Here is a 19,094-nt window from a genome sequence, read left to right on the forward strand (position 1 = left end):
ACACACACACACACACCAGCCAGGCATAGCCCAGGTGTGTGTGTGTGTGTGTGTGTGTTAAAAGACAGTGAGGAAAACAGTCAAAAGGGAAATGTTTCAGTGTCGTAGAGAGAAATGTCGAGTGTCGACAACAAGAGTGTGTTTTTGTCAAAAAGAGAAAATTAGGTTTTTCCACCAAAGAAAGAGAGAGTGTGTGTGTGTGTGTGTGTGTGTGTGTGTGTGTGTGTGTGTTTTCATCAAACTTTGATGAAATTGTGTTCATATCAGAGTTAAAGATGGTCTCAGAGTGTGTGTGAGGTTACATGTCGGTAATATTAACCACTAGATGGCAACAAAGAGAGAGAGGGGGGTGACCTGGTCTGACCGCACACACACACACACAGAGTATTTTAATGACCTCACACACCGTCCAGTGACACACACACACACACACACACACACACACACACACACACTCAGGGAGCTGACGGAGTGAGCAGGGCAGTCGGTGGCCTGTAGACGTTGGTACAGGTGTTTTGGGGAATCAAACCTGCAGACAAACGAGTGCTGAGGATCTGAAGGATCAGTCATCATCTACTCAAAAACATAACTTATGGAAAGTCAGGTGAAGAACAGCTCCACACGCTGTTACTCCAGGATAAGTTGTTACCAGTGTTTGTTTCTGCAAACCACAGAAACGTCCATATGTGCGTGTCATAGGTTACGTAGCATATTGACATTTGTACGACTTGTCATGAACCCCAGTACACGTCTATGACCTGACCTTCATACCGGCAGGTGGTGGAGAGGGAGGCGGCAGTTCAAGTCTGCGTGACAGTTCTGGATATTTCTGACAAGCGACCACGCTGTTTTGACGTTTCTAAGTGTGACCTGACTGGAAAGTTTTAAAGGGTTTCGAGAGAATTACCAGCTGTGTTGTTTGCAACCAAAACAGACATTTTAAGCCAAACCACATGTTTTTTTTTTTGCCTAAACCTAACCAGAGATGTCTGTAGGACGTGGGTTTGTGACCAGGAGGAGAAGCGATGTCTCTTCCTCACCGTGATGGATGGAGCTGCTGCAGGACTGACCTGGAGTGAACGATGTTCTCAGAGGTGGTCAGGTCGTCTCTGCGTCCTCCTGCCTTCAGGCTGGCTGCAGACGGGAGGGCGGGGGCCCCGGTGGGCCTGAGGTTAAAGCCCCCTGCAGCCGACAGGTCTGGCTCTGAGAGGCTCTGAGGGGGAGGAGGTTGGACCCAGCTGTCTGAGTCGGGACAGACCAACAACTAACGGCCCATTTCCACCACAACAACGTCTCAGGAACCGTACCTGTCCTTCACCTGGAGATCCCGGCCCCTCGCAGCTGTCGGACAACTTGAGGTCCTGAAACAGACGGGACCAGCGGCACAAAGGGTGGAACTTCACAATAAAAGCACTAATTGAGACATGTAATTGTTTGCATTTTTACGTCCTTGTAAGAACATAAACTGCAGATAGTTTAGAAGTTTATGGAGGTTTTTTATGAACGTTTTCACAACAAACGAACACCCTGGAAACACGGGAGGAAAACAGCTGAGCGCTGTGTATATTTCAGGATGTAAAGAGGAGTTTTCCATGTCGGAGAAGCATTTTGTTAGAGAGCAGCAGAGTTCGTGTGGGAGGTCTGGGATGCATCACGCTCCATACTCTACTGGTTTTACAAGCTTCTTATGGGGAAGTCAGGCTACAAGTTAATCTCCTGGCAGTGTTCTGCTGTTGTCGGACAGGAGCCACATCTCTGCAGAAGGTCCGATTTCGAGGAAGGAAGAGAGGAATACTTCTCCTGCAGGTAACAAAGAGCCCAGAGGTCATGAAACTCACTCAGCACATAATTGTAAACTGTTAAACTTAGCCAGTCTGAACGTTTTCAGCTTCTTACCTGCTGCTCTGAACCAGAACCAGAACATTAACACGCCAGACATCCTCCTCCCACAGACAGAAACACAACAGGCATGTTCAGTGTGGCGGAGAAAAGATGCTTTCAATCAAAAATGAGCTCATCTGCTTCATAGTGGATCATGATGTTTACCTGTTCATGCTGAAGTGTCGGTCGAGTGAATAAAGTCTCATCTTATAACTGATTTCAACTGGAAATGTTTAAACGCTGCTGTAACTGGGCCTTGGAAGACCATGTGAAGATAAAGATCCATTTGCTGGACGGCACACGATGAAAACTGTTTTTTTCCCTGAGTGCCGGTGAGTCCAAAAACAGCGTACATGACCACTGGACCGTACCAGTAACAGGTGTACCGGACCTTTGTTGTCATCAGGTTGACATTGTGACTCTGTCACAGTCTGGTTAAAGAGGTCTAGGGTTAGAAAGAGATCATAGTTTGGGCTAAAATAAGAACATTAGTTCGATAACGCATAACACAAAAAGGAGCAGTTCACCTAAAAATTAAAATCCAGTCATCATCTCCTCCCTCCATGCTGATGTGAAGTCAGGTGAAGTCTCGTAGTCCACAGAACATTTCTGGAGCTTCACAGTAAAACAGAGTTGCATCATTCTGCTAAACACCTGAAGCAGCTGGAGATGATTTAAAACTTAATAAACAACAGAAAAAATACATAAAATGGCTCCTTACAGCTCGCCCGGTCTTATTCAAGTCTCTGGAAGCCTCGCGATCCCAAACTGACTTGTAAAGATGTCATTTACACCCTTTCAAAGCTGAAATCTTCACTGTAGCTGCAAAGCTAATAGCGTTAGCACACACCCTGATAGGACGTGGGTGCTCGAGCACGGTCGCGAGTCGAGGGTGTAAATAACGTCTTTTCAAATCAATCTGGGATTCCTGGCTTCTGCACACTTGGATTAACTTTTTATTTTCTTTCAGTTGTATTTGAGGTTTTAAATCAAGTCTCCAGCTGCTTCAGTTGTTTAGCAGAACGCTGCAACTCTGTTTTACTGTGAAGCTCCAGAAATGTTTTGTGGACTACGAGACTTCACCTGACTGGATTTTCATTTCTGGGGGAACTGTTCTCCATCTCGAGGTTTCCACTGAAAGCTCTTATGAAATGAATCTCTCCTGTAAATCCGTCTGTGTGTTGGATATTGTACTGTCTCTGACACTAGACCTGATCAGGGCATGGCAAATATATAGAATATATTGATTTTAGATAAAAATGTTCTTTATAATCTACGTAATAATGATTTTTTTGTGAGAAATGTTTCCATTAATGAGTAAAATAATAACCTATAACACTCCTCCTACAACAGAAACATAATGTTTGGATATGAATGTTCCTGCTGGAGCAGAAAATATGATCTAAGAATCTATTTTCTGTCTTTTCCACGTAGAAGAGACAAAATGTTGTAACTTCACTTTGGGGAAGCAGAAAAACGTGACACGGCTCATGTTGCCAAAGAAACCAAATATAATTTCTGGTAATTTTCCCCAGGGATCTATTGTTCACACAAAAAAGAAATCCGAGCCACTTAAGTTCCCCCGTGGCGGAGGTGAAACGCTGCTGACGCTTCAAAATCTGCAGCGAGAGTAAAATGATGCGGCAATTATCTAATCCAGTTTGTTTACGCCTTAAACCCCAGAGAGACTGAAATAAGCTCCGAAATAAAACCCACACTGAGCCGGCTGAATCCAAACTCCACTTTTATTACACTCCGTCCAAACGGCTGCGGCCCGCTTACACTTTGATTGTTGGAGTATTGTTGTTTGATGTTTTTAACGGTTGGGTGTGTGCAGCCATGTTCGGTGGTTCCTCACATCAGAGCTGGTTTACTGGACCGAGGCGAGAATGAGGGAAGAAGTCACAGAAGAGGAAAAAAAAACAAAATCTGGAGAAGTGTTTAGAGTCGCAAATACACAAACACACAAAACCAGGGAGAAAGGAGGGAGAAATGGATGAGAGGAAGAAAGAAAAGAAACAGCAGGACGGAGGAGAAGTAAGCCCTGATGTGCTCTGGATGTGGCTGCGCTGCGGTTCAAATGTCCACTGGCAGAGAGAGGCAGAGCATCCTGAAGAAGTCAGGATCTTTTCTTCTTTTGTTTCCATTTTAAAAGCATCTTATATAATCTGTATTTCATCATGAGGGACCCGACAGCAGCAGAAGAAAATGCTACACAAAAGGAAACACAAGTAAAAACAGTCAGACGTCTTTAAAAAGTGCAAAATTAACAGTTTAAATTCAGTTTTTCTTTTTTGGATACGAGGGCTCCCGGCGCTTGACCAACACCCTCCGACAACCACGGAAACACTCGGCTGACTGGACGAACGCCACATGTGGCCTTGTTTGCTTCGTGATTTCAAACCAGACTAACATGTCGGTTTGTTTGGAAACTTTCTCTCATATTATTAACTCGCCCAAATGTGTTTCTAGAGACACTTTAAACGGGAAATAAGCCGAGCAGTTGCAGAATCTGTCTTCATTTTAACTGGTTAACAGTTAAGTTTGTGGGTTTTCAGGAGTTTCCAGAAGTGGGGAGTCGCACTGGACCCCCCCGATTTGCAAAAAAGTAGCTAGACAACTTTATACAGATGAGTGAGCGAGCAGCGCGAGGCTGCCAGGATGCCGCAAAATGTAGGTCGGGTCGGCTGACCTCCAAAGCATCAGTCGACGAGCCGATGAGTTTGGACTGAGACTCAAAAATCAACGTTTTTACAAATTAGACATTTTAAATATGAAAGGTCGATAGTGGTTGAACTGAATTATGGTACAACAAGACAAAAGAGGATAAACTAAGATGGAACGAGTGATGGAGAAGAAAGTAAGAGACAAAAGAAGAAAGAGAAAAGATTTAAAGGCTGAAAAAAGGGGGAGAAAGAGCAATGTGACCAAAGAGATGGAGAGAAAAGTAGATTTGTGTTGGAGAGGTGTCAAAAAGTGAAACGGTGATTGATGTGAAATTTCAAAATATGGAGATGAAAGGAAAGATAACACCGAGGGGGATAAATACCTGAAGAGAGAGAGAGACATAAAAACAGAGGAGAGGTTTGATGTAACGGGGACGGGGATAAAAACAGATACGAGCTGAGGGAGTGAAACCAAAATATCTGAGTGATTGAGAAAGACAAACAGAGACACTGAGAGTGTTTTTGTGGAGTGTAACTGTATCTGCGAGCTGCTTCGTGTACACACACCGAGAGCGGCTGCCAAATTAAACAGCGGCAGTTCGGCTTTAGCGCCGTTACCCAATCTGCAGCTGACCGCCCGCCCGAGCCGCCCGCGCCCCAAAGAAAAGAAAAGGGGAAAAAAACAAAAACAGTCGCTTCAAAAGCCGTCAGACCGAGCGCTGTTCATCAACTCGACAGGTGTTCGGCTCATTTCTGCACTTGATGTGCAACTCTGAGGAGAAATGTAAGGAATTGTGCTGCGTTTGAGACTTTGAAACATGCTGCAACTCCAGTTTTTATGCAAACATACGCAACAATAATGGCTGAAGGGCGACACGTGTCTGATTTTCAGACATAGTTCACATCATCAAATCTTCAGAAAAGCAGCAGTTTTATCACAAACGCTCCCCGAATCAGCACTTATTGTCTACTGTGGTCTACAGGTGTGTCAGGTGTGTACGCTACAGCTGCAACGATGAGACGACTGAAAGACACCTGTCAATTATTTTGATAATCGATTCATCATTTCACTTTTTTCAAGCAGAAATGTCAAATCTCTGCTGGTCCCAGCTTCTTAATGTGAGGATTTCTTCATCACAAACTCTGAGCCTGGTGTCTCAATCAAAAACACGACCAAAACAGCCTTTTTTTAACCTGATAGCAACATAATGTAGGAATACGTTTGTGTGATTTGGCGTCCCAAGCCTTTTTTAAGTGCAACACAACTGTTGTAAATACAAATCCCAGGTTTCTGTAACAATTTGTCAGATGTAATGTAACGTTACATACCGAACGCAAGCAAAACTCGGCAACTTGAGCCTGAGACAATAACGCCTTGTTTACAGCCAAACATCCAGCAAGACATATAACTTAGCAAGCAAGCTAATATCACTTCCTTCTGTCTGTCTGCAGCCTTTTAGTATTTAGCGAAGCTGTCGCCGACGACTAAAAGCTAGACTGAGGTTTACTCTCGTCTCTTGCCTTTCACTCGTTCACTGTCTGTTTGTCTCTTTCTTTTCCTCCGTTAAAGAGCTTTTCAGTCTCTTCACCTCGGTCATGATGGAGGCTGCTGAGCCCGGTTCCATTGACCGCTCACCCAGCCCGGCTTCTCGTGCTCATTCAGGCTCTGGACCTCCGTCTCCCAGCGGCCCAAAGCTCCTCTGATAAAGGTGTCAACACCAAAACTCCCAGAAAACATTTTCTGTGTAAAATATGATCCACTTTGACCAAAATCACTAATAGCTGTGTGCCACATTGTGACACGCTGTGATGCTACTCTCTCACCACAGTTACATAGCGCAGTGGAAGGAGCTAAAACTGATGGTTGATGTCTTCTGGTAAAAATCAGCCAATTGGTTCCTGTTGTTGTTTGAATAATCATCAAACCAGCGAACCAAACAACTATTACAATAAACAAAATGACAATAAATCACTAAATGACGCAGTTGATTACTTACAGTAGATTACTTTTATTACTAAATATTTCATAAATAAGGTTTATTTCATTCTCCGTGGTTGGGGATCTTCTTCCGGCGTCTCTGTCTGGAATGAACTGTGTCTATAAAAGCAGACTCACAACAGGAGTCTGGTACATCTGAACAGCTAATACAACAGTGTAAAATCTACTCTATATTACAAACATTGAAGGTATTCTGAAACAGTAACATGTAAAGTTAGTACCCTGTGTCCAATGGGAACCTCTGTAACATCACAGACTTTTCTAACTATCCTCCCTGGCGAAGATGAGCTGATGCTTTTTCAAGTTTCTTTATAATCTGTGCTTAAATCTCCAAATATTTAAAAACTTAAAAACTATAAAAAAATAAAATAAAATAAAGCCAACGTAGATCTTTTTAAAGCTGACTTCAAAAGTCTCCCAGTGGACAGAAGGCCTGAACATACAGACACGGTGCAGACTTGAACAGAGCTGCTGGGATTGTCGTTTAGGCTGGCACAGCATCTATGGCTGAAGACTTTAAGCTTCACGTCTGGCAGAGATTCAGCTCAAAGCCCCTAAATTACTGGAGGTGGGAGTGTGTTTGGGTGAGTGTTTGTCCAAAGCCTTAAAATTTATACAATGAAAAAGAAAAAAAACATCTCCAACATCGGAGACAGGGTCCGGTCTGTGAAACTGTCAAACGAGGACGTCATCTTTAAAGAAAAGTCCTCAAATGGCTTTTATGTTTTTTATATAATGAAGATGTTTTTCTCACATTCTGCATATAAACTAGGCTGTAAGTCTGATCACACAAGAAGAAACTGCGTCACAACCCTTTAAACCTGTCAACAAGATTTCTCTCAGCATCCAATTCTCACTTCCCTCGTCTGGTGTCTAACCACGCAGATAGTTTTGCACTGATCAGCTCCAGGTTTGGTGATATGTGTCTCTCAAACCTCTTTGACCCATACAGGCTAAACTCATACTTTCACTTTTAAGCGTTGCCTCAACACATTCCACCATTAAAGGACTGTAAATACAGTCTATAGATTTAGATTTAGATCAGTAAATAGCTGATTTAAGAGTCACTAGAAACCTGGCCAGACATTTGGTGCCAACGTTCAGTACTACCTCATCAGAACGTGCAGGAATCAATGAAAAACCTGCATGGCTAGACACCACTAAAGTAAGAAAACACGTTTCTTTGTTGTAATCTGAGTAAACTGATCCTTTACATTATTAAGCCCCTCGTTCAATTTATCCTTAAACCTGCACCTATCTGTATTTGCTGCTGACAGACTATTTCTTCCTCTGGGACCAGTAACGATCAGCTTATGGTGACATATGGAAGCGTACGGTCTGCAGCTGGTTAAACATACGACACAGTGCCTTGTAGCGTTTGCAACATCCAGCCTCGCCTCCATACTGTTCATAAAGATGAGCGGGAGAAGCCTCGGGTGTCGAGCTGGCCCTGCAGGCTCGTCGTCCCGGCTGATTGCCACCCTGCTTTTTCCAGAAACGCCCTGTTGGTTACCACCGTACAAAAACAGTCTCAGGTTCGACCCCGCAGCGCCAACTATGCGTCCATCAGCAGCCGCGCGTCCTTGACTGTCACAGATTTAAAAAAACAAAACTGACTGGGAGAGGTCAGAGGGGGTGCTGGTGGTGGTGGTGATGGTGGCGGCGGCTGTAGGATGTGGCCTTGATTTACCCGGAAGCAGCGGGGCCTTGCTGGACACTGGCGGGCGATTTATTCTTAGCGGAGAGGCGGGGGAGGCTCCAGCGAGGCCCGGTGCCACGCGAGGGGGCGAGAGGGCGGGTCCGACGTCACATCCAGAAGTGTGCGTGGGCGGGGGGGTGGTTTGGGGCCTGACTGGGATTAGGGAGAAGCAGGGCTGTGGGTTCGACTGCTGCTGAGGCTAGACGGAGAAGAAGGGGGAAGAAGAGGAGGAGGAGGAAGGAGAGAGTCAGCGAAATGTCTGAGGAGGAGGAGGAGGAGGATTTCGCCTTCCTCGTCGCTCTCAGTGGGCTCAGACCTCACCACGGCTGCCCAATGCGCACATACACACACACACACACACACACACACACACACACACACACTACTGGATGTGGTTCAGCAGCAGTGTGTGTGTGTGTGTGTGTGTGTGTGTGGACCAACTATACTAGGCGATGTAAATATGCATCTGGGAGGAAATTGCTTTGCTACCGAGATATATGGCCTTCAATGAGTATATTTACATGTAAATATATATTTAGACTGCATATGTGGATGCATGTGTGTAGCCTGTATATGTTTACGTGGATGCTGTATATACATATATGTATATTTATATGGTGTGTATACAGTATGTGCATGATGTTTAGACATGTATCTTGTGTGTTGTTTATGTGTGTGTCTGTATGAGCTTATTGCACGTCTCAGCCCTCCCCGGCCTCCGGCTCCTTCTTCTTCTCTTTCACTTTTACAGACGACTTCTTGGGCACTTTCTTGTCCCCTGGCTCCTTGCTGGCCTCCTTCCCTTCCTTGTCTTTGTCCTTCTCCTTCTTCTCCTTCGATGACTCCTTCTTCTCCTTGGAGGAGGAGGAGGAGGAGGATGATTCCTTCTTGGACTCCTTCTTCCCCTCCTCCTTGGGCTCTTTGCTCGATTCCTTCTTCGACTCCTTCTTCTCTTTAGATGACTCCTTCTTCTCCTTTTTCACCTCCTTGACGGGCTCCTCTGCACCTCCTGCTTCCTCTTTCAGGGAGGTCTCTGACGGCTCCTTGGACACGTCCTTCTTGTCTGAATGAGAAAAGAGAAAGAAGAGATCATTAATGGAAACATCACAACTCAAACTTTCTCCTCCTCACAGCTTCAAAACAGCCTCGTTACTTTAGTTTGATGCATTTGAGGTGAATTATGGGTAACTGTCATTAGGCGTCATCACACGCCGCCTTCCCAACATCACAAGACTGATGTCGACCTATCAGAGCACATCACACACGGCAGACGCAGCGAGACGAAACAAAGACGTAAGAAGGAGTGAACAGACAGAGAGGGAGGCTGGAATGGGGAGAAAAGGCGTGTTAGTGTCTCGTACAATCAATTATCTTTGTGGTGCGTTCAGGAACAGCTGGGACAAATCCTACTGACTCTACCTTTAACTTTAATAGTCTTTGAATTATATTAATATGACGTGAGCTTCAGTTAGCTTTGACCACAAATGTCCTTCAGAGGGAGACTTTTTACTCTGATACTCTGAGTACATGTCAGAGCCTGTACTCTATTACTTTTACTTGACTCAGCTGTAGTTTGTCTCAACCAACAATGTAATTTTTTCAAAATTGTGTGAGTGAATAAACCTGAAAATGTCCAGTGAGGTTCATCAAAAAGACAATCGTTGCCATTAACTTGTATTTATGTTTATTTTGGCAACGTCCAGATTACCGCAACAAAATTACTATTTTCCATTTGTGTTGTCCGGCTTCATGTGGACGTTTCACCCTGGTGAAAGTGTTAATAAGCCACATGTTGTCTTTACAGAGTACGACCTCAGATGGGTCGTCACATTGTGAGTCAGTTCATGAGGAGGGAGAACGAGGATTAACTGACGTTTGAACAGTCAGCTGTGTTTTGTTCTCACTGATGCAAACACGCCGCGGCGCTCACAAGTCTTTAGCATCAAGACAAATTGAGTGACAACAGCACCTGTTGCATGACAAAGGACCCCCACTTAACCAAAGCACACCCCCCCACCCTGTCAAACACACACATGTACACACACACACACACACACACACTCTGCAGCCCCGCCTCCTCCAGATTGGACGGGCTCTCTGATAAGATGATAACGGGACCGTTGTCTCCCAAACAATGAGACGCACTTCTTATCTCCATGAGAACGGAGAGGGTTTAGAGACTGGAGACTGCAGCCTGGTATCTCACTGTGTGTGTGTGTGTGTGTGTGTGTGTGGAGACAGTAGCTCAGCCTCTAAAAGTGTCTGCACGTGTCTATGTGTGTTGATGTATCTGTCTTTGCCTGTACGTGGAGACCACAGACTGCTCAGTAAAAGTGTGTGTGTGTGTGTGTGTGACTCCAGAGAGGAGCTCTAATCAGACGGCTCATCGTCTACAGAGACTCGAGTCGAGCGTGTGTGTGTGTGTGTGTGTGTGTGTGTGTGTGTGTGTGTGTGTGTGGCAGGCAGACGGGTGCCACACACTGTCCTACAGTATATAACTCACTGAAAAGGGCTGAAACTTATATTTTATGACGATGCTTGACGTGTTTGTCACTGCTGGGCAAGACGGACACAATTTATTTTGAATGTTTGATTTTGTCAAGTGACCGAACAAACGCCTGGAACTGATTTTGCATCAATGATGAATCCATATGACTGTTTTTAGTGAGGATATGACATACTGAAAACACATTTCATAAGAAACAATTGAGAGACGGGATATGATTAAATTTAGGTTAAAATTTTTGATGTTAAGATTTTTTTCAGCGCTGACAGCTCTGCCATTGTTGGTGTATTGTGTCTGTAAAGATCAACAGACCATTTGTTTTTATGTCCTGACAACCGTCACTTTCATTTTCAAATTCTTTAAAAAGATAGGTATGGGGTATTTTACAACAACCACTTGACTTTATCCTGGTTATTTTCTTGCAGGTTAAAGTTCGACAAGTTCAAATAATAAAGATCCCAGATCAAATCTAAAACCTCTTCACGCATGAAATCAATAAAGCCAACTGTTCTGATGCTTTGACTGTCTTCATCCAGGCAGGATAACTATCTGGAAATGCAGCTGCAGGCTAACGCTAAGCTAGCGGTGTCATTTTTGAATTGTTTGTAGAATCGCCAATCCTGCTTTTGATTTCGATGGTAAAAATTGAAAGCTTGTTTCGTTACTCTGGTCTGAAGTAAGCACAGTCTGGTACAGGGTTCAAAGCTCGTTTAATGTCCTTTGTTTCTCAGGCTGCTCACACAGGATGGAGAGTGGAAAACCCAACGTGGAGGACGATTACACACCAACTGATGAAATGTATGTTTCGAGATGTGCAGCTATTTTAGGTGTCACAGTTTAACAGACAGTTTTATAGACGCTAAGTGAGGCGGCTCATTAAACCAATTGTGTTTTTCCGCCCACAGGCACTTTGTCTTCCGACCCGTCCCCAACACACCCGACCAGGAGCAAATAACTGCAAACAACCACTTAACCTCAGTAAAGACAAGGATAAAACCAGTGCTGCTACACACACACGACAACAAATGTTTCCGCTCATACAGAACAAGTGAATCCGCTTACAAGCTCAAACACACCAACAAGTGACCACAAATTGTGTAAAAAGTTGTCGTGTAAAAAGCACAAATTTACACACTGACATGCAGCAGCAGCTCTGTGGCCTCAGAAGTTTTACAGTCAGACATGAAAGAAACTGACTGAGGGAGCGTCTGAGCTGCGTCTGTGTGTAAAACTGAAGATATGAACACGTCTGAGTCTTCATGTGTGTGTTTTTCATTATGGTGTGAGAGAGCGGGTTAATCCCGCAGCGACAGTCTAATCCGGACGGGACGCTAACTGTCTGGTCACGGCTACACACTCTCTTCACACTCAGCAGCTGAGCTAACAGATACCAGGACACTGTGTGTGTGTGTGTGTGTGTGTGTGTATACACAGTCTTAAGCATGCATGTGTTTTGTATTTGTTTGCTAACTTGACTGATCGATGATTCAAATCTCCTTCTGACTTAATAACCAACTTTTGGACTGATGATTTATATTTTAGCTTCACATGCGCTGATCCCAACAGGGACTGTGAGCTCTTACATGTGTGTTGATATATAGAGGTTGATATCGGCCTGTTAACTGAAAAAATCAGCCTGATTGTCTGAACTGATTGATAGATAGTTTGATAGATATGTTATTTATTGTTTTATTCATCAGTAATAGACCCTGAAGTGAGATTGTTCTGTCAACATTTCTGTCAAGAGGTTTAATATTAGTAGAAAATGGCAGATTCACGACCCTTTGATGCAGAAAAATGAAAATAAAATCATTATTACCTCTGAAAACCCAAAAATAAAAGCAGTAGAGGGCTGGTTGTACTGGAGAAGTGCTGCACATAGCTGCTTTAGTCATTTTTCTCTTATTAAAGAGGTCATGAAAGAAAGAAACTCAGAGTGAGTGGACTGAGCGTCAGTGTGAGTTCACTGTGAAACTGATCCTGGTTAATGGTGAGGTCAGTCTGCAGGTCGGGAGTCAAAGGTCTGCGGTCGACACCTCTGTGGCTTGTTTTCACAGCACACATACAACATAATGATGAACATACTGTGTCACACAGTGGGCCCACAGGATTGGTGCCTCTCTCTGAGGCCATTATTATATCTTTATTTTGTAAATTAGTAAATAAGACCAACTGTGCAAGATGGTAGAAGAAGTGGAGTGTCTGGTCATCTGCCACGTTGAACAGGTTAACCTCTCATTAGTTTTCTTTGTCCAGCTTTTGAAACATCAGTTTGTTTTTCGATGACGTGTCCAATGTTTTAATGATGTAACGTCACACTGGTCTTTCTGGGATTAGGAACCTCCGATCCAGGAGATATTTATGTTTTTTTTACAGGTCTATTTTTGTAAAAATAAAATGAATGTAGAAGGAAATACATTTTGTGTCTCACTTAATCAGTTAGGCTCTCGTAAATAGTTGAAAAAATGTAAAATAATCATAGTAATTAATTTACTATAGGAAGGAAACAGTGAGATGTAAAAATAAAGAACAATTAACATTTGTTTTTGTAGCTCTGAATCCCAACTTAGTCACATTGACACCGTCGATCCTCAAACCCTCGATTCAAACATATTTCACTGAAGAAAATATTGAAATTGTTGTTTTTGTGTGCTTGTATTGTAGTTCAGTGGTGCTGAATGGACAGCTCCTGTAAAGTCGAATTCACATGCATCTTCTAATTTGCTGTAATATTTACAGACATTGTTGTTGGAGCGGTTTTCAGTGTAAGATCTGTTCCTCAAACGTTGATTACAGACGAGTCGTGCTCCTCCTGCCGCTGTCTGTCTCTCTGTGATGGTTGAACGGCCTTCATGGTAATTGGTGCATCCGTAAAATGAGCTCTGATTTCACTGACGTCAGTGCTGCTGCAGTCAGAGGTTGAGTTTCTTGGAGTGGTCGGTCTTTTACTAAGATGTTGATGAAAAGTAAAGTCGGGGTGAATTTGAGGTCTGGTGGGAACGATACAGGACGTTCTCATGTAGATTCTGAGTAGCAGAACGCTCCTATAAAAACACGATCGTCAGATTTGTGAAAACTTTCCCTCCACTTGTATGTCAAGACCACTTTCCAGCTCCCAGGGAAGCTATCATCCCCTCCTAGGTTTAACTCAGCAGGAAATAAAAGAGTGTGTGAGAGCCGGGTCCTCGAGGGAGCGGTAGCAAGGGGTCGATAAACATTGACGTTGTAAGACAAGATGGCGGCTTCCCTCCTGTATGGAAATCCAGAGGGGTCAGGTCACATCTTGTCAGTCTGCTACTTCAACAAACTAACAAAGTGGAAGGCTGTAGACTAAACAGAGCCGAGGGCCGGTTGCGCCACGTCGCTCAGAGCGGTCCGGGACTGAAGTGACGTTAAACCCTTCTCACGTGGGACCCGGAGCTACCTGGAAACGTCTGGTGGTTTTCCTCAGGATTACTTGCAGTCGGCAGCCGTTTCTCCTCCCATGTGAATCCGCTCCAGCCACGTCTGGATGGGATCAGTTTGACAGGAAAAACGTGGGTAATGCAGTTCCTGACGTTGCACATCATTGACTTCAGCAAACGGTCCTCGAGGGAACAAATCTATTATAATATTGTTCCCCCAAATTACTGAGGAGGTGTTTCATTTTCAGGAACAACTTTTCAGCGAGGGGGAAAAAAAAAATCGGCAAATCAGCCCATTCATGCAGAGGCTGGCGGGGCTAATGACATGATTGCCCTTGTGTGGTTTGTTAGTTGGTTCTTTGTGACTAAGGCATTTGGTCGTACGTCTCCTCCAGCTTTTAGTTTGGGTTTCCATGTTTCCATATTCATTTTAAGAACATTTCACATTCAACAGAAATGGTTTATTAGTCCATTGTGGAGTCCTCACCTCAACTGTATGATATATAATTTTTTTTGGTCATGGAATCATATTTTGTGTATATATTTTACTCAGGTTTTGGGTTTGTGGTCGCCCGTCCAAATCCCCTGGTAATCTGCGGACGGGAAAAGTGAATGAGTAACACTGTGTGAACACCCAGCTGCTCCGGGGGAAGCTGCTCGGTCGCTCCAGCAGAAGGCTGTGGGTGTACTGGGGCAGCTCCCAGTGTCAATGTGTGGCTGGAAAACAGAACGAAGCTGAGCTGAACTTTCTCTGGATGATTGATCTGTTTTTGTTTTGTTTCTGTTTACATAAGGCTCATTTGCAAAAGCAAGTAATCTTTGACGGAAAGTCCACACTGATTAGATTAAGTTTTATATTTTAAAAAAAGTCTTTCAGTAACTGGCAGGCCAGTGGAGAGTCGGGTGAAGTTTCTGGAGGTTCACAGCAAAACACTGTTGCAGCATTCTCCTAGTAATAGAGACTAATAAAGTCTCTGGAAGCACCGAGATCACTGAGTGAAAACACTTTATTTACACACTTGATGGTCGGTTAAGCTCATGCACCCACTTCAGACTTGGTGCGTGCTACAGTTTAAACCTCAGCAGCTACAGTGAAGATTTTGGCTTAAAAAAGGGGTTTAAATAACGTCTTCTCAAATCAACTTGGGCTATCAGGGCGTCTGGACACTCTGATGAATTACGCTGGATGAGCTGTACGGTGCTATTATGGTTTATTAGGCTGTTTTTTAAGGTTTTAAAACAAGTCTCCAGCTACTTCATGTGTAGGAGAATGCTGCAACGCTGTTTTGCTGTGAAGCTCCAGAAAATGTTTTGTGGACTACGAAACTTCTCCTGACTTTAGATAATGACTGAAATTTCATTTTCGGTTTTCCTTTAACACAACAGGGGCCAGGAAGGAGTTTTCTTGTAGGAGAATCAAGTCAGATGGGCAGATGTGTCTACAGGTATTTACAACTCGTTACTCCAATCTGGATATACAGTATGTACACACACAGTAATTGCAGGATATTCCATGTGAACAAGCGGCTCTTCTAAAGGCTGATATAATAATGAGAGTTTGGAGCAGGAAAAAGCCAACAGCTGATTAATTGGCCGATATTATCAGGGGTTAATCGGATGCACATGGCAATAAAATGATCATTTATGGCCACCACACTCCTATCAGCGCCGATTAATCTGCGAAACCTCCCCCATATAGTCTAGTATCATCTCAGGAGCAACATCGCCCTGCATCACACTCTGCCTTCAGTCTATCGAAGCTCTTCATCTGCCACTGGAGTTTAGAGGGCAACACTTGTTTGTTCCTCGTGGAACAAAAACAAAAACCACAGCAACAAAAGTCAGCGTGTCGATTAGATAAGAGGAGCGACGCTATCTGCGCCGCGTTCAAAGCCCACACGTTCTGCCTGGATTCTTGTGTTAGCGGCGGATCGCGGCGCTGCATTCATCTGCAGGCAGCCGTAGTCAAAATAGAGGCGGCCGCACAGATCGCCCGCATCCTGACCAATCAGCATGCAGGAGGGCTTCAGCTGAGCCTGCTGGTTTACAGAATCCACTCTGTAGAGTGTGTGTGTGTGTGTGTGTGTGTGTGTGTGTGTGTGTGTGTGTTTGAGAGAAAGAAGGAGAATCTGCCAAAGACTGACTGATTGGATCTGTGGTGTAGTGTGTGTCTTTGAGTGTGTATTTGTGAGTGTGTATGCCGTTTGAGTTCATACGTGCCTCTGTGTGTGTGTGTGTGTGTGTGTGTGTGTCTGTGTGTGTGTGTGTGAGAGAGAGAGAGTGTGTGCATGTGTGTGTGTGTGTGTTCATGCGGTCCAGACGAGGCAGTCGGACAGGACACAACAGTATTATGTGAAGTCTAAAAACAAAGCTGTGTGGTCGACAGCGTGGGAAATGACAGTGTGTGTGTGTGTGTGTGTGTGTGTGTGTGTGTGTGTGTGTGTGTGTGACTGGGAGAGGAACACACACACACACACACACACACACAAACAACAGACAAAAAAGGCTCAAAAGTTGTTGTTTTTTTAAATGTCATAATATTTTAAAAATATCTGTAACAAAGAAGAGACTCGAGTTCGTTACTCATCTCATAAAACCAAACAGTAAACACTCTTACATAACTGACTGACTACATCTGTTTAATGCGACACTCTTGTCAGGTTTTCAGTGACTCTTCCCCTGAAGTCGCATGTTGCAGCGCATCACAGCGCACTAAAAGCTTAATGGTATCATGCAATGAATGTGTATGAATTTACATATATTATCCTCGCCCACTTATTCATGAAGATTTTCCTTTTGATTTCTGTTTTTGGTGAGAGCACAGTGTGATGAATCTAAACACTGTCGTCAGTGGCTTCATTTTGTAAGTTAAACATTTTAAAACCTGCTCCCAACAACGTTCACTCCTATGGGATCACAGCAGCCGATGGACTGCATCCAATTTTATTCAACTTCAGCCCACAGCTTCCCATCGTGACCAAGAGCGAGCCGTCTGCTATGAGCTACTGAAGCTTATTGTCTGTTTGTCACCATCCACTTTTAGCTAACCTCCTCCTGAAAGTATCAACACAAAAGAGAGAAAACAGTTATGAGAGAGAAGTTGATGGTGCAAATACGTCCTTTAATTTAAATATGTTTAATTATAGTCCCATTAGTGACTGAGCTAAGCTAATGAGCTAATAACGTAGCCATCTGACCGTCAGTAAACATACAGAGGGACTGGAAAATAGAGAGAATCATCAGGAGCTATTGTGACAAGCAATATCCTGGCTGGCAAGTCAGTTAGCAGTTAGCTTGCCCACTAGCCTCGTGACTACAGACACTATTTGTAGACTTCTAGAATAAAAACATATTTTACAAAGATGTTTTTTCTTTTACACTTTTCTACTGTAAAGATCACTGTCACAGTTCACAGCCTACAAATGATCGATATCTGATGATGCTAAATATTGCATTGGGATTGTGCGTTTGTGTGTGTGAGTGTATACATATGTATGCGTGTGTGTTTGTACGAAAAAGAGAGAGAGAGAGAGAAATTGAAACTGGCCGGACAGCCAGTGTTTAATACTATTCTTGGTGTGGAATGTGCTGCTGAAGCACAACAGGCCTGTCCATCGCTGTGTGTGTGTGTGTGTGTGTGTGTGTGTGTGTGTGTGTGTGTGTGTGTGTGTGTGTGTGTGTGGAGACCACGAACACTCCGCTATGATTGAGCCTTGTGCGACACCACCCATGGAGCACTGCACACACACACACACACACACACACACAAACTGTCTTTGTGGGAAAAACAGATATTTATGTGCAGATGGGCAGTGAGGCACGTACACACTAACACACACTGGTTATTATTGCAGTCTCACAGTGATGATGGGGAATATCTTCACCGACCGTGGAGACGTTTCTCTTACAGAGAGGAGGAGAAGAAGAAGAAAGGAGGTATTGGAGGTTTGGAGACCGTTTTACAAACTCTGGATCCAGAACCAAAAGCTTTACTGACCCTCAAGTTTAGGAAAATTATAAATAACCAGATGAAAAGACTCAGTTAATCATCTGTAACCACATGTTGTTGTCTGAGAGGGATGAAGCACTTCCATATTGCATATATACACACTGAGATAACACTCTACGCAACCATACTCATCGTTGCAGCAGTTACATGTGCTGAAGTCACTGATGGTGTAGATTTTAATATAACTGCTACAAGGTTCATGTAGCACGACAACTCATTGTCATTCTGTATTTTTACGATGTGGCGCTGTCTACTCCATGTTGCGTGTATTTATTGTACCGCGTAATATCAGTAAAGACTCGCAAATCAGCCTCGCTTAGCCTAGCTTGCTTGCATTACATTAAAAGACAGGACAGACCGCAGTGAAGACAAAGTAAAGACGACCGAACTCGAGTTGATGACAAGCTGTTGTGGTGCTGTACAACAAGTGCAATTAAAGCTTTCCAACGAAGCCACTGACGGGCAGACATCGACCCTGAATATCTGAAATTCAGGCTGAAATATCTGCATTTTCAAAACCTCCTCCCAACGCTACATGCACGCCTACTCTATGCAGATATTTGCCAGGTATGTGAAAAGTTAAACTCTCATACAACTACTCCTGTTACTTTTTGTATGTGCAAACACCGTCTGCACTTTTCAGGAGAGACTGTTTTGCGTGTTGTCCCCTTTTGATTGATTATCACATGTTTTCTCTCGCCGTCCAGTCTGAGCGTTCAGAACATCAACAAACATTTTTCCTTCAGATATGGTCGGAAGGAAACGTTCTTCTAAAGAAATGTGTTTGTTTTAAGTCTCACCGCCATTACTCACGGCGACATTTGTCATTTCCACGAGCAAAAGCAACATCAAAACGTTTTTTTATAGGACGCTCTTTGTCAGACACACAGAATTTAATGTGTCGTGCTGATGTGTTAGCTTTGGAGATGA

At 43.8% G+C, this 19,094-nt stretch overlaps 1 protein-coding gene across 2 annotated transcripts in view; it reads right to left on the reverse strand.

The window, feature by feature from the left end:
• Positions 1-6,536: 6,536 nt before the first annotated feature.
• Positions 6,537-19,094, reverse strand: part of bbs9 (Bardet-Biedl syndrome 9) — a 163,444-nt gene continuing 150,886 nt past the window's right edge. For both annotated transcript variants that reach the window (XM_084358631.1, XM_084358632.1), the window contains exon 22: positions 6,537-9,308. In XM_084358631.1, coding sequence (XP_084214757.1) covers positions 8,947-9,308 — 362 coding nt within the window. In that variant the 3' untranslated portion in view covers positions 6,537-8,946. The remainder of the gene's footprint in view (positions 9,309-19,094) is intronic.

This window comes from Pagrus pagrus, assembly GCF_965226575.1.
Source record: "Pagrus pagrus genome assembly, chromosome: 7".
NCBI classification, from domain to species: Eukaryota; Metazoa; Chordata; class Actinopteri; order Spariformes; family Sparidae; genus Pagrus; species Pagrus pagrus.